The sequence below is a fragment of the Callorhinchus milii genome, unplaced genomic scaffold (genome assembly GCF_018977255.1).
Source record: "Callorhinchus milii isolate IMCB2004 unplaced genomic scaffold, IMCB_Cmil_1.0 Scaffold5, whole genome shotgun sequence".
Lineage (NCBI taxonomy): Eukaryota > Metazoa > Chordata > Chondrichthyes > Chimaeriformes > Callorhinchidae > Callorhinchus > Callorhinchus milii.
Genome location: NW_024704746.1, coordinates 55546215 through 55569611, shown reverse-complemented (window position 1 = coordinate 55569611; position 23397 = coordinate 55546215). Strand labels below are relative to the sequence as shown.

At 39.7% G+C, this 23397-nt stretch overlaps 1 protein-coding gene across 1 annotated transcript in view; it reads left to right on the top strand.

The window, feature by feature from the left end:
* The window catches only part of LOC103189555 (mucin-19-like), a 29387-nt gene extending 6090 nt beyond the window's left edge, over window positions 1-23297 (top strand). The window contains exons 7-23 of the mRNA XM_042335445.1: window positions 2928-3053; window positions 5817-5954; window positions 6153-6308; window positions 6944-7038; window positions 7811-7937; window positions 9573-9730; window positions 11021-11115; window positions 11975-12113; window positions 13181-13288; window positions 13375-13566; window positions 14853-15092; window positions 15178-15334; window positions 15599-15724; window positions 16121-16262; window positions 22073-22123; window positions 22494-22553; window positions 23273-23297. Coding sequence (XP_042191379.1) covers window positions 2928-3053; window positions 5817-5954; window positions 6153-6308; window positions 6944-7038; window positions 7811-7937; window positions 9573-9730; window positions 11021-11115; window positions 11975-12113; window positions 13181-13288; window positions 13375-13566; window positions 14853-15092; window positions 15178-15334; window positions 15599-15724; window positions 16121-16262; window positions 22073-22123; window positions 22494-22553; window positions 23273-23297 — 2135 coding nt within the window. The remainder of the gene's footprint in view (window positions 1-2927; window positions 3054-5816; window positions 5955-6152; window positions 6309-6943; window positions 7039-7810; window positions 7938-9572; window positions 9731-11020; window positions 11116-11974; window positions 12114-13180; window positions 13289-13374; window positions 13567-14852; window positions 15093-15177; window positions 15335-15598; window positions 15725-16120; window positions 16263-22072; window positions 22124-22493; window positions 22554-23272) is intronic.
* Window positions 23298-23397: the final 100 nt, after the last annotated feature.

Genomic DNA, 23397 nt, shown 5'->3' with positions numbered 1-23397 from the left:
GTGAAACCGGGCAAGGATCGGGTGATTGGCTCCTGGAGCTTAGTGAGGGATAGGTCACAGGCTGCAGTGTTCTGAATAATCTGCAGCTTGTGGAGGGAAGCATTTAGAAGTCTGGTGAGCAGGGAGTTTGCATAGCCTGGACATGATGAAAGCATAGATAAGGTTTTGACAGCCTGAGGGAAGAGGTAGTGGCAGAGGCGGGCAATGTTGTGGAGGCAGAGAAAGGCAGAATAGGTCATGGAGGCAGAGAAAGGCAGAATAGGTCATGCCACGGCTATGGGGTTTAAAGCATAGTTCTGGGTCCAAGGCTCCATACTGACTGGTTGAAGTGGACAGTGCATCCCTGAATAGTGATGTTGTCAGCGCTTGAGGTGAGGAGCCGCTGATGGGAGCCAAGCAGGAGGGCCTTCTTCTGGTCAATATTCAACTGGAGAAAGTTGGCTCTCATCCAGGACTTGATGTCTATCAGATAATCCATCAATACAGCAGTGGTCCTGGAGTTGAGGGTGGAGGCAGAGAAATAGAGTTGAGAGTCAGCCGCATACATTTGGAAATTAATCCCTTGCCTGTGGATGATATCACTGAGTGGAAGCATCTAAATATGAAAGAAGAGGACCAAGAGCAGAGCCTCGAAGAACGGCTCACATGACGGATAAGGTATCTGCCATTAGCAGATTCAAAATGGAGACAATGGGAAAGAGTAAAACCAGGCAAGGATAGAACTGTGAAGGTGGAGCTGAGAGGAGAAGTGGTGAAGACTGGAATGGTCAACAGTGTGGAAGGTTGAAGAGAGATCAAGAACAATGAGGAGACAGAGAGAGCCCTGGTAATTTTGGGGGAAACTAGATAGATATCTGAAAATCTGTCATTTGAAGGGAAACTGTAAAAAGGTAAGTAAATAGGACTGAATAGATTGCTCTTTCAAATAGCAAGCATAGACACGATAAACCAAATGGTCTATTTCCTGTGCTATAAATTTCTATGATTCTATAGATTTCCAGCTTTTACCAGTTTATTTATTTTATTTTTGCAACCTTTAACATATGCAGAACACAAACCTAATGATAAAATATACATTTAAAGTATGTTATTCAAAATGAGGAAATATTAATTATGGGAAATCAAACATTTTGCACAATGCTGCCTGTGACTTTAGTCAGTCACTCATATGTAACACCACCATGATAATGCTATGAAGCTGCAAGTTTTAAAGAGAATTTCTCAAGTAACAGTGTGATTTTTCATTCTTTCTGATGTCCTGTTTTTATGCCTACATTTACATTAAAGTGAATTCAACATACACTTATTTAAAGTTAATTTAATGGTATAATTTGTCCCGCACAAATGCTGCAAGTGTGCACTGTATGTATTTTGTAGCAGTATTAGTGCAGTATTCTGCAAGAAGACTTTGTAGTTCATGAATTCGTAGAATTGACAAACAATATCACATTGAAGATAAGTTTACCTCTTCAAGCACCTCAGAAAATAAATAAAGGTAACAAATAGGAGCTCTGAGCAAGTATGAACATCTCTCTTTTTGCACAGAAGTGCTTTGAGACGTCTAGAAGATGAGAAAAGTGCTATATCAAATGCAAGGATTATTATTATTATATAAATATTGGTGGTAAGTATATTTGCTTTGAAATGTGGGGAAGATCCTATTATTATAGTGGAATAGGTATTTCAGTATACCATGAGAATGTCATAACTAACACTCATAAGAAATCATGGAATAAGAAAAAAACTTGATTCAGCCCATCAAGCTCACTTTTTACATGCACCACATACAATCTGCCCTGTCATGGGCTCTACCTTGACTTCTTTCATTTTTGAAGGGAAATTTCTGCATTGATACTGTTTGATGCTCAGAAACATTTGATCAATATTCCAGGTTTTCTATCCATCTCCATATTTCCCTTCTTCACCCATGGCAACTATTCCACGGATATAGCAATTCCCTAGAACCAGAATTATGGGAACCTTCATGTTCCACAATGTATTCGACTATTTGAGGGCTTTTGTAGTGGGATATTGTTAATTATATTCTCTTGTGTTTTTTCTTTATTAGGAATGTGAAACAATACCACTATATTTTTTAAAATGTTTTAACGAGCTTGAAATAAGACTGTATATGAAAATGTGCCAGGCAGATGTGTGTGCATTGAAAAACAAATGTGCTACTTTTGAAGAACTAGCACGGCGGTGCAATAAAGAGACTTTTGAAATAATAAACAACTGGAGAATAAACGCACATTGTGGTAAGTTGTCTCTCCAAAGCAGATGTAGAACACATTTAAAACTGCATTCAGTATTAAAAAAAAACTCATCATTTATCATTTAACAAGTGATGTTACATTCACAGGATCCAGTTCAAAACCCTGGTCTTCACCTAACTACAAAGCCCTCAATGGTCTTGCCCCATCCTATCTCGTGACTTCCTAACCCCTACCAACCCGCCCGCTCCCTCCGCTCAGCCGGCTCTGGCCTGCTCCACGTCACCCGTCCCACCCGCCCCACCACTGGCGGAAGAGCCTTCAGCCACTCTGCCCCCAACCACTGGAACTCCATCCCCCAGTCACTCCACCTCACCCCTTCCTTAGCCTCCTTCAAGTCCCGCCTCAAAAGCCTCCTCTTCCACCATGACATTGGTCACTCCCCTTCCCCTCCCCTCCCCTCTCCCCCCCTGGCCCCAGATCCTCCCAACGTGAAAGGCGCCATACAAATGTAATCTTATTGTTGTTACGTTCATGATAAGTGAAATGGTGGAGCATTTGATGGGATGAATGGCCCTAAGAAAACTAATTTTCACTCTTAAATTGTTAAACAGGATTTAAAAATAGATGTATTTTGTAGCTGAAGATCATTAATGCTCAAATTGTAAAATGAAGCTAATCAAAATAAAACTTAACTTATGCTTCATATTTCAGCACTACCCGTTTGTCCTGAAAACCAGATTTATAAGGATTGTGGACCTGCTTGTATTTCAACCTGTTCTGATCCCAAACCTCAACAACAGTGTGCTCGATGCATAAGTACTTGCGATTGTCCAGAAGGTAATACAAGTTTACTGATAGGAATAAATTCACTATCTTTTAAATGAGATTATTTGTTTCATTGTTTTTATATATAACATGTTGTAAAACTGTTTATTTTTGCACAACACTGCTCCTTTTATATTCATGTGCATGTAGTACCTTAAAATAACTTGTTGAGTATTTTCTAAAATGTAAATCCAACTGGCAGGGCAGGCTTCACACTTTTAATTATAACTTATCTTTGCTAAAAGTGTTAAAGGAGGTAGATATTAGTACTCTCCAAAGAAGAAAATCAATATGCCAATGTCATGCAAACCTTTAAATTGGTAATGCAGCAATTTAGAAAAGAACTGGGAGCAGGATGCTGCCCATCTTCACAGTTAAGAGAATCTATAACCAGGGGTCACAGTCTTAAAATTAAGGGTCAGCCTTTTAGACCACAGTTGAGGAAACACTTCTTCTCTCAGAGGGTAGTGAATTTATGGAATTCACTACCCCAAAAGGCTGTAGATGCTCAGTCCTTGAACATTTTCAAGGCTAAGACTGATAGATTTTTGAAAAATAGAGGGATTAGGGGATATGGGGATAGGGCAGCTAATTAGAGTTAGGTCAGAAGGTAAGCCATGATCTTATCGAATGGCGGGGCAGGCTCAAGATTCATTCAATTCTTACCTATTTTAAATATTCTGTCTAAATCGTACAACAATTCGGTTAATCCGGCCAAAATACCACACTGGTCACTGCTGAATGTGCCGCTTGCGTGTTCTGTGTTTCAAGCGGCTCCATTCAGTTACGAGCTCCAGGATGGAGATGGGAGAAGTCAAATTGTGAGTCATTGACAGCGGAATCCAGCCATTCACAAGCGGCTTAAGATGGGCTGTGAATCAATGAGGGGGCAGAGGGACAGGAAGAAACAAAGGAGGGGATGGAAGGGGTCAAATTATGATTGATTGGCAACTCAGCCACTTGTCAATGGGTGGAGTCCAAACAAAAACAACAGCAAAATTACATTGTTAAGCGCCTTTCATGTCGGGAGGACATCCCAAAGCACTGGACAGACAAAGTTACAGACTGGAGCTGGGGGTCAGAGTGGGGGAGGATAGAGGGCAGGGGGGGAAGCAGGGAGATCGAAAGCACGGTCGAAGAGGAGGGTCTTGAGATGGGTCTTGAAGGTGGCGAGGGAGGGGGTGAGGCAGAGGGACTGCGGGATGGAGTTCCAGCAGATGGGGGCAGAATGGCGGAAGGCCCGCCCGCCAATAGTGAGGCGAGCGAGACTGGGGACGTGGAGCAGGCCGGAGCCCGCTGAACAGAGGGAGAGAACAAGATGGTAGGGTGTTAGGAGGTCGGAGAGGTGGGGGTGGGGGGGCAAGACCATGGAGGGCTTTTAAGGTGAGGACCAGGATCTTGAACTGTATCCTCTGTGTGATGGGAAGCCAGTGGAATCGGGCGAGGATGGGGGTGATAGGGTCGCGGAGCCTGATGCGGGAGAGTTCTGGATGATCTGCAGCCTGTGGAGGAAGGAGTTGGGAAGACCGACAAGCAGTGAGTTTACAGTGAGCCTCGATATAATGAAGGCATGTATGAGGGTTTCAGCGGCCTGCGGTGTGAGACAGTGGTGGAGCCGAGCTACGTTGAGGTGGTGGGGGAAGGCAGAGCGGGGCATGGCGCAGATTGTACATAATATTCATAAGTGGGTTCAGGCTGTCAATCACCTCGGAGCCGTCGCTAATTGGTCCCTTTCCCGTCAAATGGAAATGGCAATGGGAGTGAGGAAGCATCGCCACTGCTCCTCTGCTGGGCGAGAAGAGGTAATGGAACTCTGGCCTAACCAGCTTCCACTGTACTTTGTCTTGAATGGGTGTACTTAGAAATGTGTTTTGATACATCTCAGGCACTGTTCTTGATAACCTAAGAGGCACAGACAGATGCATCAAAAAAACAGAATGCCCGTGTGAATATGGTGGAAAGATTTATGAATTTGGAGAAGCACGGACGACTCCCTGTCAAGCTTGGTAATGACTTTCAATGCATGTCAGATTCTTTTTAATCCTACATTTTGTAATGTTTCAATAGTAATTCTAATTTCTTTTGTTAAACAAATATTTTATTTTATTTTAGCATCTGTAAAGGAGGAATATGGTCGTGTACCAGTCTCAGCTGTCCTGGGAGATGCAAAATTGAAGAAGCAAGCTACATCACCACATTTGATAACAGTTATTACACTCTGATAGGATATTGCTCATACTATGCTGTCTTTGTACGTCCACTTTTCTACATTTGTTGCTTATATTATGTACAATCTGCTTTCATAATAACATCATGTAGCCACATCAATATAACTAACATCATCCATATTATTCTGTCTGGGTGATATATTTTTTCCCCTGAGTGTTTCATCACTGAATCTTTTTTCACCAGACAGAGAAATGGACAATAAAAGTAGACATAAATCCATGTCAAGCGGCCTTTAAACAGACATGTTTACAGCGTATTTTGTTAACAAAGAACCAGGTAAGAATTTGTCCTATGTATGAATTGAACTTTTGTTCTGGCAATTGGCTTTCTGAAATGACAGAAGTCCAACATCTCCTTTTATAGACCATATATGCATTCAGTAATGATGGCAGGATTTATTCTGATGGACGTGAAGTAGCAACACCTCTGAAAACAGGTACACACATATTATTGTCCTGCTCTGTGAAATAATAAAATAGTTTAAAAGTGTTAGTTAACTGAGCAAATAAATAGTTGACTAAAACCAATGCTGTTTTTAATCCACAGATGAAGTAATAATATTTCAACAGTCCTCAATGTACCTACAAGTAGCAACAACATTTGGATTGAAAATGCAAGTGCAAATCACTCCTGTCTTACAGCTTTACATATCATTGTCTGAAGAGGCAAAGGGAAGCACAAAAGGTAACAAAATATGCATTTAAATAACATTCAACTTTGGTGACTATGCAACCATTTATACAGGAACTATGTCAGTCCATCAGTTACAAAAGGTACAAGGCTACTTAAAAAGAAAGGATTTTTTTGCGTGGAATTCTTAGCTAAGAGGAATTCCTATGTTGGAAGTGCTTATCAATGATAACGAATTTTCTTTTTTTCCAGGTTTATGTGGCACCTTCAATGACAATGCAGGTGATGACTTTCTGACTGCACAGGGGATTGTGGAAGATACAGCTATTACTTTTGTGAATTCCTGGCAGACTCAAGACAATTGTCCTGATGCAACACTACCCCAGCCTTGCATTAGTTCAGAAAATGGTAATGTTGTATTACATCTTCCCTTCTGACTGCAACAGTAATAACTTCACTTTGTGATAACTATCGTCTGAGAGGAAGAGGTAGGTAGGTCTATGGCATGGAGCTAAAATGACACCAAGGTGATGTGTCAGAATCACTGTGGTGGTCTCAGTAGTCTGGTTCCTGCAGCTCTGCAGTACTCCAGGGCACTGCTGATCACAGACCAGCCATCCTGGCTGATTAGCAGGACTTGAAGGGCCAGACTTAGAGGCACAGAATCTTCCCACTCAGCATCTTTTAACTCTTCAAGCAAAAGTGTGTCCCTCTTGTGTCCCTCCAGGGAAAATGTGTACATTCCATTCATATGAGAAATTCCCTGTGTAGGTGAGATGCATTGAACTCTCAGTTTGGTTTAGCTACCTCTAAGCATGGATTTCCTCATGTCTCAGATATCCGACTGGTACTACCCTCCGTGCCCCAAAATATAATGTGCCACTATCCCCCTAAATATAATTATATTATAATAGAATTTACTAGATTAATTGATGTTCAAACTCAGTTTCTTACAATTATTCTTTGGGACTGCTGTTAGAAAAGTTTGGAATCAGTGGACATATCCATTCTCACAATAAAAAGCAATTCATTTTATGTTTCAGAAAAATACGCAAAGGAGTTGTGCTCCAACTTGAAAGATCCTTCAGGTGTCTTCTCAACATGTCATTCTGCAGTGGACTACATCAGATACTATGATGTAAGAATTCTTTGTAAAGTTTACAAATAGAATTATTTCATTATCACCACATCTACATCTGAGCATGTGCACCCAACCTCCACCGAGCACTTGCACCAGGCCCCTGAGTGGCCCTCCAATAGACCAGGGGCCTCTGTGATGCATCTGAGCTTGTGCTCAAACTTTTCCAAGAGCCTATGACTGGTGCGGGTGCTCGGCAGAGGTTGGGTACACATGTTCAGATGCATTGCAATGGCCTCTGGTCTTTTAGAGCTAGGGTGGGATGCCACTGGCCCTCAATAGACCAAAGGCTTCTGCGATGCATCTGAGCATGCGTGCCAACCTCCACTGAGCCTCCGCACCAATCACAGGATAGGGCAGGAGGTCTCTTGCAATGTAAGACTCCATGCATGATGAGTTATCCAATCAATTTTACATTGTAAGTACTTAAAAAAAATTCTGCAAATAGAATCAGCTATGTGTTAAATAGAGTGACGAGTGAAAAGATGCCCGAGTTTACTTTATTAAAGAAAACAGTTTCATTTTAAATATTTTATGAAGACTCAGGAATTCTTGGAGTCACAGATTTGAAAGTGCAATGTGAATATTTATGTCTTGATATGTAACCTCTAATTTAATTTGTATTAAGCCCAGTTCAGGTTTGTCTTGTAGGCCACATAAACTTACAATAAATACTTTTATATACTGCAGACATAAATGTATAATTAACCAAATACGACTCCTCAGTCTACCTTTTGTCATAAAATCTATCTATTCCATTTCTATTTTGTAGATGTGTGTAGCTGCAACCTGTGGCTGTGAGGACATCAATGACTGTCTGTGTGCAGGATTGGGAGCATACGCTCATGAGTGTGCTGCTAACGGGATCATTGTGAAAGATTGGGGAAGAGACATTTGTGGTATATTGCAATCATGTTTAACCTTTAAGGGAAGAAGTAAAGGATAAAATTTTTCATTCACACTTCAAATAGAAAATGCATTCCTGCTGAACAAACTCGAAAACTTATTCTGTGTTTTTCTGTCACTGGTATTCAGAGTGCGCTGGTTAATGCAGCTGAACAATTATAATAGACTGGCTAATAGACTAGATTTGTGGTCACTGAATTCAAGCGATTCAATGTTACCTTTTTGTGTCTGAATGAATGAAGAGTTACAGTCTATATGTGCTGTGATTTCTATGATTCTATATCAATAACTGAGAGGTTTTAGGAAACACGGGAATGTAGACTGAGAGGATATTTTTATAGAAAAATGTGATAAAGGCAGAAAATAAATTGCTGGACCTAAAAATATCCAAATGCATAATTCCTAAGATACCTAAGAAGCAACCTACAGACACGATATACCAAGACCATTCAGAGAGGACACAATTTGAATATACGAAAGCATTTCAACGAAAGTTTTTCAAATTTAGGTAGATGGAACTTTTGAAATACACGCTTTTAACCCAAGTCATCTGGTTGGTAAGAGTCAACCTTTTTTGGTTTCCAAAATCATGACTGGAATGACAGCAAATCTTTGAGCTTCTCATTTTAACTAAATTACAGGAGATTTTTTTTCATAGGACATGACATATTACTCCTGAAGAAGTTGAGTCTGTAAAGGTGAAAAATAACATTTGTCAGTATGTTCAAGGGATGATCCTAGAAACTTTGACTCTACTCCAATGTTACAACACAAATGCCTAACTTTGGTGGGCCCAGAGTGACGATATTGGATGTTTTGGTTCATTTAAGCAATCTAAAACAGGAATTATAAACCCAGTTATGCACTTTTACTAGCACTTATACTGCCAGAGCAAAATATCTTCACTCCCAGCAAAATAAATGCCTTAATTTTTCTGTTGAAAATCAGATATTAATTTGTAATTTGTATGCTTACATTACTCTCTATTGATTCTCTACCATGTTGGAGCCATCTACAACAACAACAACAAGATTCCATTTATTGAGTGCCTTTCACGTCGGGAGGACGTCCCAAGGCGCTGTACAGTTGGGTCAGGACTCGAGTAGGGGGGAAATGGTCAGGGTGAGGGGAGGGAAGGGAGGGAGCGAGGAGGGGGTAGAGAGTCGAGAGGGGAGCTGAAGGCACGGTCAAAGAGAAAGGTCTTGAGACCGGCCTTGAAGGAGGAAAGGGAGGAGGCGGCGAAGGCACTGGGGGATAGAGTTCCAGAGCCTAGGGGCTGAGAGGCTGAAGGCCCGGCCACCGATAGTAGGGCGGTTGGGGCGGGGGATGTGGAGCAGACCGGAGCCAGAGGAACGGAGGGTACGGGCGGGTAGGTAGGGGGATAGTAGGTCGGAGAGGTAGGAGGGAGCGAGGCCATGAATGGCCTTGTAGGTGAGGGTGAGGATCTTGAATTCGATCCTCTGGGGGATGGGGAGCCAGTGGAGGCGAGCGAGGGTGGGAGTGATGTGTTCCCGAAGCCTGGTGCGGGACAGTACATGAGCTGCAGAGTTCTGAATGACAGCTGAATGATAATTAATGTGTTTATTGGGATAATGTGTTACATGTGACACATGTTTTGTTTCTTCTAGATAAACCATGCACCAACAATCATGTTTTTGAGTACAACATAAGATCGTGTAACCGCTCCTGTAGATCCTTATCAGAATACGATTTTACTTGTAACATTCAAGATGTTCCTGTCTATGGATGTGGCTGTACTGAAGAATTGTACATGGACAGCAACAGAGTTTGCATCAGTAGATCAGATTGTCCATGTTATATTGGCGACCTGATTATAAAAAAAGGACAAAGTGTCAATATTAATGGTAAAACCTGGTAAGAATCTTTCATTATATTCTACAAACATTGACTGAAACCAGCATGGGTCGCCCACTCCCTTTCTCCCAGGTGAACGTTCTCTCATGGCAGCAGTAGGTGCCGGCTTTTGGGAGGACATAGGGTGAGGAGTGGAAATAATGCTGGCTGTTGCTGCAGTGTATCACACGGCTGGGAGAGCAGCCGTTTCTGCTGCCAGAGCCAGATGGCTGATTGAGAGAGAGAGAGAGAGAGAGAGATTGAGAGATGGGGAGAGGAGGAATGATTGAGAGAGAGTGCAAGGTGAGAGTGAGAGGTTAGAGGGAGACATTGACAGAGAGAGACAAAGAGAGAATGAGAGAGGGAGCGGGAGAGAAAGAAACAAAGGGAGGGAGAGAGTAGAGAGAGTGACTGGGAGTGGGGAGATAGAGTGTGTGTGGGAACCATTTTGCCCCACTCTCTGGAGTTCTTTTCCTAGAGTCCCTCCAACTCGCTCCCTCCCCTCATTCAAGACATGTCAAGAACTAATTCTTTGACCACACTTTTGGTCGTCTTTTCCCCTCCCCATTCAACCTCCCTTGGATCCCACCCCCAGCTGAAATATCCAGCCAGCAATGTCAAGCGCTCCCTTGGAGTCCTTCCTGGGTGAAAAAGATGTTTAAATGTTGTCATGTTTCTCAAATTGGGCATTCAGCCTGGGGCAGCCAAAAGGTTGTCCCACCCTGAGTAAAACAAGTAAACACATATAATACACATTATGGAGTCCTGTAGTGGTTAGAGCACTCACCTCGCAAGGGAGAGACCTGGGTTTGATTCCCGGCAGGGCGAAATCTTAGGCAAGTTTCCTTACTCTACACCCCTGATAATAATCCCTCAAGAAAAAAAAGCAATAATAAATTGATCACTTCAATCCACGACTGTTTGTGGGACACTGCTGTGTGCAATTGGCTGCCATGTTTCGCCCACAAAATATACAGTATATTCTGTGAAGCGCTTTGAGACGTCTAGAAGATGCAAGGATTATTATTATATTATTATTATAAACTATAATACTTCTTCTTTGTTCAGTACTTGTGAAGATGGAAAGCTTTACTGTTTAACAACTCGCACAACCACTGCGCCAGGTGAGCTGTTGTTTGAACTTCTAACAATAGGTATTAATAATTGAATCAAAATCAATAAAATGTAATTTTATAAACAAACATTGTTCTTTTTTCCGTAGGATGTAGTAATGGAAAAGTACATTTTGACTGTGTTAATTCTGCCACAAATCAAACTTTTTGTGAAAAGGCATGCAGAAGACGGAATAAGCTATGTGTAAGTGAAATTTGTACTTTCATCATTTCTTTCATCCAACAGAATTCATGTTGTCTTGCAAGTTTCATTAGGCGCACTGAAAAGCAGCTTTAACTTATGCATTTAATATCAGGATAAAATTCATAAAAGGCATCATTAATTACAAAATAATAATGAAAGTAGATTATGCCTGAGAGCTCTCTGTTCTGGAAGAAGATTGTATTGAAGGGAACTTCCTTCAGACCTTGAGTAATTATTAATAATTCCTATTGAAAATGGCTGCAATTTTAGCTTCATCATGTAGGAAAACAATTACTAATTAATTTGAACATAGATATATTCTTAGTCCTTTTAGTTTTGCTTTTCCATGAATTCTCTCTTTTCGTGTTGTATTACTCTTGGTCTGTGTCCCTCTCTCTCTCACACACACACACAGAATGCTACATAATTTGCACAGTGAATGAAATATAGATTCTTTATTTAGCCATTAATGTTCAGATATAGTTTAGGAATAGATTTAATTTTATGGAAATTCTTATTATGACATTCTAAAAATATATATTGACTGCTTTCTTGATGGCATTTATCAAAATCAGCTAATTCATTTCCTTTAAAAAAGTCAAATGATCAGTGCTTACCTGGCTGTATCTGCCCTGATGATCTTGTGGAGGACAACAATGGAGATTGCATTGCTTCTGAACTGTGTCCTTGTTTATTTGGAGGTATAAACTATCCTGTCAACACCACAATCCAAAAGGACTGCAATAAATGGTGAGTTTAAACAAATAGCAAAATTAAATAAATGATTTATTACATTCAAAAACGTATTATGTTATGAATGGCATTGTTCGGTGGTTTTATATTGCCTTTTATGTTAAAGCACTTGTAAGGCTGGATCATGGCAGTGCACTGATAATCCATGTCCAAAATCCTGTCAAGTTTATGGAGATGGTCATTATATCACCTTTGATGGGAAAAGATACAACTTTGATGGCAACTGTGAATATATTCTTGTTGAGGTAGGTTGAAGAGGTTCATGTTATTAACCATATATTAACAGGCAAAAATATATATTAATTTTATCTACACTGAGATAATATGAAGACTTTTGCAGTCATAACAAATTGACCAGCAACAATTACAAAAATATCATTGTCAGCATTATGAATCAGAACTTTTTTCTTTGTGTTAACTGACAAACAGATTGAGTTAGGGAAAATTCTTAATTCCTTAATAAATGCAAACCCATAAGCACATACCTGTACTCAACATACATAATAATAATCATAATAATTATAAAAAACATACTGCTCATATCCACCTTCCATACAGCTAATTATTCCAGCTACCTGGGCCCTTCCTAGTGTAAAAGAAAAACAGAACCTGGTATTATAGGATCATTTTCCTGATGTAGAACATGATTATAATAATAATAAAATTAATAATCTTTTCATTTCATATAGCACCTGAACACGTAGTCAGAATATCTCAAAGTACTTTACAAGATTTAATTGTGAAGTGTAGTCACTGTATATTTGTAGGTAAACACAGCAGCCAATTTGCGCAAACTAATGTCCTACAGATAGCCATGAAGTGAATGATCAATTTTATCTGGAGGAGGAAAACCATGAGAAACTCGCTTCTCTTTTTTGAATGGTGCCATTGCATCTTTAATGGGCACCTGAACAGGCAGATGAGATCTTATATTAACGTCTCATCCGAAGGTTGGCACCTACGACAATGCAGTGTTCCTACAGTATTACATTGGAGAGTCAGGCTAGTCTATGACTTCTGAGTCCTGATCTGGGGAATAGAATCCACAACCTTCTGACTCAGAGATGAGAATGCTACCAGCTAAGCCAGGGTACCACTCTTAGCCCATTTGGAGTTTTAACTCAGAGATTTCAGTATTAATGATTTATGGTATGTACACTGATTCAGTTTATTTTACGGAGATCCTAGTCAGATCTATTGAGCATGTTCAGACATCCTCCCAAGATGAAAGGTGCTAATGTAAATGTGTATTGTATTTGTAAAAGCCTGTAGGAATTGAGGAAATTCAGTTGACATTTCCTTTTATCTTCAGGATGAGTGCAATAATGACCAAGAGAGTACACTCCAAGTACTTACAGAAAGTGTTGCATGTTGTGAAAATGGTGTGACATGCTCAAGAAATGTCAAAATTATACTTGAGGTATGTATTTTATTTACTAGTTTGTAATTACACGCAAGTAAATTGAAATTGAACATTATTATAAACTGTTATTTCTTATCCTTTAGGGTCAAGAATTAATTCTAACTGATAGCAGAGTGACAACAGTTGAGAATTCCCGTAGTCAAACAAATTGCACTAATACCTTCTATTCGCTTCATACTGTTGGATTGTATTTAATCCTTACATTTCTCAATGGGCTTACTGTGATATGGGACAAACACACAAGCCTTTCAATCATACTGGATCCATCATGGAAAGTGAGTATGCTTTGAAAATCACACATATTTACCAATATAGAAAATGTCTCAATTTATAGAAATTAATTTCTTTGGGAATTAATGTTGTTATTTATAATTGCACTGGGAAATATTATAATGGGAAAGAATACAGAGCACTATGAAAGAATAAAACTTTAACTACTCCATTATTGCACTGAAACATTTAAAATTGCTATCTTGAGATGCAATTTATAACAACAACAATAAGATTCCATTTATAGAGCGCCTTTCACGTCGGGAGGACGTCCCAAGGCGCTGTACAGTTGGGTCAGGACCCGATCAAGGGGGAAATGGTCAGGGTGAGGGGAGGGAAGGGAGGGAGCGAGGAGGGGGTAGAGCGTCGAGAGGGGAGCTGAAGGACACGGTCAAAGAGAAAGGTCTTGAGACCAGCCTTGAAGGAGGAAAGGGAGGAGGCGGCGAAGGTACTGGGGGATAGAGTTCCAGATCCTAGGGGCTGAGAGACTGAAGGCCCGGCCACCGATGGTAGGGTGGTTGGGGCGGGGGATAACTGTGATACTATTCAAACATTATCTTTTCTTTAGGTTGTTCTGCTCGTTCAAATGTGGAAAAACATGTAAACTATGAACTTGACTTATGTTATGAATAATCACTCATAAATTATGAAATTGTCTCATGTTATGAATAATCGTTCTTAAATGTATTAATTATTCATTTAAACAAATGATTATTCATAACATGAGCCAATTTCATAATTTACATGTTTTTCCACATTTGAAAGGTTGAATTGATTAAAACATTTGGTTATTCTTTAGATGCACAGCCAGCCTGAACCTATCCTCACTCGATATCTGCATATGTGTTTTACAGCAATGATCATCCATGATCATCCCACTTTCTGTTTGGCTTTTGCCAAGTCTGCAGAGATGGTCTAATAGCGTAGAGGCCAGTTCTGTTCAAAGATTTGTTTGCATATGAGAAGTATCGCTCTTCTGACTTTGAGATGATTAATTAAGTCTATGAAAAATAGCTTCTCTATTTGACCATGCTTTTGGCCAAATAGTGCCCCTTCACCCCCACCACCCACAATCCTCAGCTACCCCCTCCTCCCCTTCTAGTTGGGGCTCCCAGTCAGTTGTAAAAAGCACTTTAAGACATCCCTGACATGAAAGGCACTATATTATTTTTGTTCCTGTTATACAAGAAAAAATAACAAATCAGTAACACTCGATATCATGAAGAATTGTTTTATTTAAAGAATAGTCTAAGAATATAATATCTTTTTTTTAAATGTTTTTTTATGACAGAACAAAGTATGTGGCCTCTGCGGAAATTTCAACGGCAATGTTGCAGATGATTTAACAACGAAATGGAACTCTTTAGTGACTAATCCTATTGAATTTGGAAACAGCTGGAAATCGACAATAGCATGCTCTGATGTAAAAGATCAAGCTTTTCCCTGTGAAAGAAATCCGTATTGTTTATCATGGGCTCAAAGGAAATGCAGCATGATGAAAAATACACTGTTTGAAGCATGCCATAAAAAGGTATGGTGTAGTATATGGTGTAGCAAAACAATTGGGGAAAAATGTTGACATATTTTTCTGACACTGACACTCTGAAACTTACTAGGTTGATCCAATGCCCTATTATGACGCTTGCGTCCAGGAAGCTTGTGCCTGCGACATGGAGGGAAAATATCTTGGTTTCTGTACTGCTGTAGCAGTGTATGCAGAAGCTTGCAATAAAGCTGGTGTTTGCATTCACTGGAGAAACCCTGAACTGTGTCGTAAGTATTAGTTCCCACATTCACAATAACTGAGAAGCAATTGCTATTTTGTCTCCTATTTAGGATGTACTAAAAACATAGATAAGCAAAAGTAATAAATAAATTAAGAAAAATCAATTGTATATATTTTCTATTTCATTTTCTAACATGTTTTTACATGTGTAAAATATACCTATGATTTTTTCATGTTTTAAAGAGTTTGTGTTTCCTTTGGAAATTATCTAACTGACTGATGATCCCAAAGTAACAATTTCTATTTTGCAGCTGTATTTTGTGACTATTATGATGACCCTGGTGAATGCAGTTGGCACTATAAACCATGTGGGATAATGACATCAAAAACATGCAGCGACCATCATATCGGCAAAAAGTTCTCTGAAGTTCTTGAAGGTGCATTTAAACATTATTTTAACTTTATATCTTTAGTCATATAATTAATTTCAATATTAAGGGATTAAAGTTACTTTATGAAGCGCTTTAAGACATTCTCAATATTGTCAGCACAATATCAAATGCCCTTGCAGATTCCTCCATTGTGACTCATTGATTGAGAATGTCTCAAAGCACTTCACAAAGTAACTTTAATCCCTTAATATTGAAATTTCACTTAAACTTAATATTTTTAAGAATTTGCTTTTCGTTTTAGATAAAAAGATACAAATGCACAAAGAAGGTTTAGGATCCCTTGCATAATCTCTGTTATCAAAAATGTTGGCTATGACACGTAGCTCATAACATATTAATATTGCACATTGATATTTCCTCCTTTTTTATAATTAAATATAGGTTGCTATGCAAATTGCCCAGAAAGTGCCCCTTATCTGGATGAAAATACAATGAAGTGTGTTAACCTACCTGAATGCACATGTTTTTATAATGGAATTATACTGCAACCAGGTGAAATAACAAGAAATGACTGTGAAGAATGGTAATGTATTATGTTATTCTAATTAATCCTTTGCTCCGAGAGTGCAATGAAAATATTTATGACTCTGATGAAGATAAATGTTGTAATTATTTAAGATATCAGATTTCTCCATTCTGACTCAAGTTCTTAATAAGATGAGGTGAACCTTTGATATAGTCAGGGCATGTGGAATCGTGGGAGAGTTACGGAATGGTTAAGGAATGGCGAGGACACCAAAAACAAAGTGCTGGAGTTAAGGGTGTGTGTCAGACTGGCAAGAGGTAGGAAGTGTTTTTCAGTTGGGTTCTGTGTCTACTTTTCACCATATACATAAATGAGTTGGATTAAGGTATAGGAGATGTGGTGTCAAAATTTGCAAATGACACCAAACTGGGGGTATGGCAAACATGAAGAATATTGCAGAAGATTGCAGGAAGACATAATCAGGCCAGTAGCTTGGGCAGACAGATGGAAAATCAAGTTTAATGTATGAAAACACCAAGTAATTAATTTTGACAGGAAAGGGACATATTCGAATGTCGTTCACACGCACATCAGCGCACTTAAATGCCTGGTGCGATCGCCAGCGTACTCAAATGCCTGACAGTGACCGAAGCTTGGTCCCGACTACACCCTAGTGTGGCATCCACGGCTTACTCAAGCTTGGCCGCACCTACACATTGGTGTGTCACCCACAGGCTTACTCAAAACTACTGTCCTCTACTTGAAGTATTCAAACATTCAAGGAGACAATCACAAACTTCCTAGCTAATATAGTCAAATATTCACCTTTAAAAACAATCAGACGTTGATGTATTCAAACATGCAACATCATTAAACGTTCGTCAAGGCTTGATTGTACCTCTCTTGTCTGTTTACTGGGGAATCCTGCTGACTACGCCAAATCTGTTAGAAAATAAAATCAGCCAAATCTGTAAGGAAATAACGCTAATAACGTTACTAAATAACGTTGCTAAATAACGCAAATATACAGTCAATTCACTTTACAGTGTGTTCTGTGAAGCGCTTTGGGACGTCCTCCCGACGTGAAAACGCTATATCAAATGCAAGGATTATTATTATTATTATTATTATTGTAATTCCTTTAACCAGATATCTGACTCTTTTATTATTATTCGTTCGTTATTCCCCAATATCCCGATGGGTCAGACCACAGGCCGGTACAATCAACAGATCTTATAAACAGAATAACACCTCTATAGATATCTCGAGTTCAAGAGTTCAACACTGTCTTTCCAGCTCACAAGTTTGATTCTTCATGCTTTCAGTCTTCTTGCTTAGAGCTTCCAATCTTCCATCTGATATCCTCAGTCTTAGTGTTTCTAGCTCTCAGTCTTCCATCTCCCGTACCCTTGTCTCCGCAGCTTGGGACGGCCCCATCTCCCGTATCCTTGTCTCCGCGACCCGGCACAGCCCCATCTACCGTATCTTTGTCTCCGCGACCCGGGACGGCTCCATCTCCTGTATCCTTGTCTCCACGACCCGGGACGGCTCCATCTCCTGTATCCTTGTCTCCACGACCCGGGACGGCCCCGTACACAAAGTTATCGGAACTCTTATACCGATGTTCGTCCAATCATGGTGCGGACATCACCTGGTCGAAATCATGCTGGGTTCACGTGAACACCTCATGGGGTGTACGTGCCTCAGCACACATACACATTATCCTTAAGACCCCTGTTATCTGATCTAATTGTCTAAGATAGAAGATTGATCAGTTTACGACTGTATCTGGTGCTCATTATTTTGTGGTGTGGGATCATTAGTACATTCCTTTTAAGTGACTGGTTATTCCTTATCAGTATCCCGGGATGGTACCAAGGTCCTCTAGTTTAAACAACTTGCTCATTAATTGCTATTCTTGAGGGTTGCCTTCTGTCGCTCGGCAGGCCCTGTCAGAATCTAGCGACTTATTGCTCAGTCGAGATCCTGTGTCGACTGGTACCTTGGACCGTTAGCTCTGTGGCTTGTTGTCATTTACTGATAAGAGGTGACCCCCTGCCCCTGTCCGTTATTCTTTCAAAAACAGAGAAAACCAGATGTGTCCTATCTCATGACTGTCAGTCCAGTTGTCCCCCACACTTAACTTAAAAGTTAACCCATTCACAGCATCTAATATGATTCTAACATTATACAAAAAGTCTATATTCTAACAACTATAAGAAGGATATAGCAGCGATGGAATGAGTACAGTGTAGGTTTATGAGGATGATACCAGGGCTGGCAGATTACTGCCATCAGGATAGACTGGATAAGTTAGGCCTTTTTTTCCTAGAGAAGAGACACTTAAGGCAGGAACTGATCATGTTTGAAACTAGAAAATTGTTTGCATAAATAGGTTGTTTCTATTGGTTGGGGAGTCCGAAACCAGGGGACACAAGGATAAGCTAACAACTGAAGGATTCAAAGTGAATTTAGGCAAAACTGTTTCACACAGAGGCAAATGAGATTGTGAAACTCGTTGCCTGAAGCAATGGTTGACTCATACAACACATGAGGGAGAGGGAAATAAAAAGGTAAGAAGTGAATAAGGAGTGGACAGAGACTCGTGTGGAGTATAAATACCGGTGCGATCTGTTTGGGCTCGGTGTTCTGTTTCTGTCCCGCACATTTTTTGTAAATCTTTGTAAATAAACATTTCCATCACTCACAATTTGTAACTCACTGCACAGGACTGTGGAGTCCTGTAGCTGATTTGTTAGAGCACTCTCCTCATAAACAAGAGGACCTGGGTTCGATTCCCAGGCAGAGCAAAATGTTCGGTAAGTCTCCTTAGTCCACAACCATCTGTTTACCTAGCAGTAAGTAGGAACCTGGTTGTTAGTCAATTGGCGGATCCCTTCAAAATAAATAACTAAACAACTAAAATAATAATAATTTGGTCAATCAGTCCACGACTGTTGGTGGAACATAGCTGTGCGCAATTGCTACTGTGTTTCGCCCACGATATATGCGGCCAATTCACTTTGCAGTATATTCTGTGAAGCACTTTGAGATATTTTGAAGACGTGAAAGGCGTTATATCAAAAGCAAGGATTATTATTATTATATGGACAGAGGACCTCTTGTTTCTTATCCTTTTCTACCTGCTTTCCAATATATCCTTCAGTCTCTTCATCCGCTCTTTTGATCTTGCTTAGACATGACGGGCCAAATGAGCTGTTTCTTAGCTGTAACTTTCTAGGATTCTAAGATTGAATACATCTGTCTAAACATCATCTTTGAAAACACTTGTCAGATGTATTTACAAATTTCCCAGTAAACTACCATTTTTGCAGCCAGCGGCTCAGCATAATTTTTGCACTGGAAAAGTTTAGCTAATAACAGAAATGGAAAAAAAGACTTCAGTTTATTTTTGGGAGAAATAATAGAGCAGAAGTCCGTTAAAATTATTTTTGTATTGATGTAACAAAAAACGAGAACAACATCTGAAGTTTTTGTATTTTCTTTTACAGTGAATGCAAATATGGAAATGTCCAATGTAGAGGCAAGTAACTTTAATTCTTCAGATCTACTTACTGTGTATCATATGATGGTTATAGATAAGGCTAGGGAATGGCAACCTTAACAGTATTTATTATTTTTGAAATTTTTAGAAATCGGGAAATGTTTTAAAATTTCCTCACTTCCACTTAACTCAACATTTCCCTGTGTATCACTTGGCTTCACACAGTATAGTGATAATGGAAATTTGTCTTCATACTGCTCTTTCCACAATGCTCTGAACTGAACTGGAAAAAATAACAATAACTTTGATGTTCTGTATATACAGACCTTGGAATGTGAGCAAACAAAATGTTAGAAAATAAAATCAGCCAAATCTGTACGGAAATAACGCTAATTCCTTTAACCAGATATCAGACTGTTTTATTATTATTCGTTCGTTATTCCCCAATATCCCGATGGGTCAGACCACAGGCCGGTACAATCAACAGATCTTACAACAGAATAACACCACTATAGATATCTCGAGTTCAAGAGTTCAACACTGTGTCTTTACAGCACACAAGCTTGATTCTTCATGCTTTCAGTCTTCTTGCTTACAGCTTTCAATCTTCCATCTGATATCCTCAGTCTTAGTGTTTCCAGCTCTCAGTCTTCCATCTCCGTACCCTTGTCTCCGCAGCCTGGGATGGCTCCATCTCCCGTGTATCCTTATCTCCACGACCCGAGACGGCCCCATCTACCTTATCCTTGTCTCCGCGACCCGGGATGGCCCCATCTCTCTTATCCTTGTCTCCATGACCCGGGACGGCCCCGTTCACAAACTTAACGGAACTCTTATACCGATGTTTGTCCAATCATGGTGCGGACATCACCTGGTCGAAATCATGCTGGGTTCACGTGAACACCTCATGGGGTGTATGTGCCTCAGCACACATACACATTGTCCTTAAGACCCCTGTTATCTGATCTAATTGTCTAAGATAGAGGATTGATCAGTTTAGGGCTGTATCTGGTGCTCATTATTTTGTGGTGTGGGATCATTAGTACATTCCTTTTAAGTGACTGGTTATTTCTTATCAGTATCCCGGGATGGTACCAAGGCCCTTTAGTTTAAGCAACTTGCTCATTAATTGCTATTCTTGAGGGTTGCCTTCTGTCGCTCGGCAGGCTCTGTCAGAATCTAGCGACTTATTGCTCAGTCGAGATCCTGTGTCGACTGGTACCTTGGACCGTTACCTCTGTGGCTTGTTGTCATTTACTGATAAGAGGTGACCCCCTGCCCCTGTCCTGTATTCTTTCAAAAACAGAGAAAACCAGATGTGTCCTATCCCATGACTGTCAGTCCAGTTGTCCCCCACACTTAACTTAAAATTAACCCATTCACAACATTTATTATGATTCTAACATTATACAAAACGTGTAAATTCTAACAAAAATCAGCTGCTCTTTGGGAGCTTTGTCTCATTTTCACATTCTCTCTTCAAAAATGTGAAATATGTTTATGGTTCGAGGGGGATCAGAAACGTGGGACAGTAAGCCCAGTGCGAATATCACAGAATGAATCTGTATCACCAACTCCAATAATACAAGACCAATGGATTCAATCAGTAAAGTAAACTGAGAAATTGTGCATGGAATTAAATGCATCAATTTGAAGTTTCACACTTATAATTGTGGACAAACATACATCAGCAGTATTAAGACTCCACTCCCAAACTAATGAATAATTCCCAGCTTACTTTTGTTGCCTGGTTAACAACATCAAGCCTTTTCCTACATTTTATTAAAGGTCTAGCTCCCACAGCATTGATGTATTTCTTTTAAATGACATCCCTATCTCAACAGCACAAATCATTACGTCATCATTTACATTAACCTAATTGCATAAATGCTTTTCCCCTACAAAAAGAATAAGTACAACAACAGTGACAGGAATTGGGATGCCACCAAGAACAGGCACCCACACTATTACGTTACAGCTCATTCGACATCCACAACATGGCATGACTTTCGACATCAAAGTTTTCTTTTTCCATATCCAGCTATCTGTCTATTCGAAGCATCTGACATTTTCCTCTTGACTACATTATCAATCCTTTAATTACAAAATAGGAAGGTTCAGGACATATATCAGGAACAAAGTTGTATCACAAACTCGAACAACAAAAGGTCAATGGACTCAATAATATCAAACAGAGCAATTTGCCATGGAATCAAATGAAGTCAATTAAAGTTTCACAGCTTAACATGGACACGGGCACATCATCAGTAGTAAGGCTCCATTCTCAAACTAGTTGATATTTCACAACTTACCCTTGCTGCCTAGTTAACAATATCTATCCATTTCCTACATTCTTTTAAAGGTGCAGCTACAACAGTACAGACCAAGTTGACAACTGCCAGCCTTGCAACTGGTACGTGATTTATTTCTCTCTCTTTCATTCATAAGAAATGAAATGATAACAGAAACAATGATAACATCATCATTTCGATTACGACAACGACAACAAAATTACATTTATAGAGCGCCTTTCACGTCGGGAGAATGTGCCAAAGCACTGATTAACTTAATTGCCTGACGCTTTTCTTTTCAGGACTAACAAGTGCAACAATAGTGACAGGAAATTTGCCACAGAATTCAATGCATTCAATTAAAGTTTCACGTAACATGATCATGTATACATCATCAGTCGTAAGGCTCCATTCCCAAACAAGTTAATATTTCACAACTTACACTAGCTGCCTGGTTAATAAGATCTATCCATTTCCTATGTTCTTTTAAAGGTATAGCTCCAACAGTGGAGACCATGTTGACAACTATGCCGACTTCCAGCCTTGCAACTGGTACGTCATGTATATCTTTTTCTTTCATTCCTATCTACTCAGAAACAAAGATACCGTCAACATTTTATTTAACCTAATTGCCTGAATTGTTTTCTTTTACAGGAGTAATTAGTACAACAATAGTGACAGGAACTGGGACTCCACCAACGTCCGGCACCCAAACTGGTAAATGGAAGTTTTTGATGCATCAGCAACGTGGCATGACTTTGGATATCAATGTATTGAATAATAAAAAGCTCATATCAATACTTTTCACCAATTTTTCAACCCGTTCACAACAAAGCAACTGAGCTCACAGCAAATATCAGGAATAATGCTACATCACCGGCTAGAATCAGACTTAGAATAATGATAGATTAGAGGATTGAAGACAAATAAGGAACTGAGAAATAATGCACGGAATTTAATTTAATTCATTCAAATTTTCAAACTTTTCATTCTTGGAAAAAATGGACCTTGTCAGCTGGAACAGTACATTTCCAAACTGATGAATAATTCACCACTTATCCTTCCTGCCTAGCTGATAATATATTTCCATTTCCTGCTTTCATTTAAAGGTGTGACTCGAACAGTCGAGACCAAGTTGACAACCGGGTCTATTGCCAGCTCTGCAAGCAGTACGTGATTTCTTACTTTCTATTCCATCCCTACCTATATGAAAAAAATATTTCCACATAATTACCGATGGCCTTAATTGCCTGAATGCTTTTCTTTTTCAGGAGGAATAAGTACAACAAGGTTTAAAAGGTGTAACCTGGTCACGTGTACATCATCAGTCGTCAGGCTCCATTCCCAAACTAGTTAATATTTCCCAACTTACGTCAGGCTCCATTCCCAAACTAGT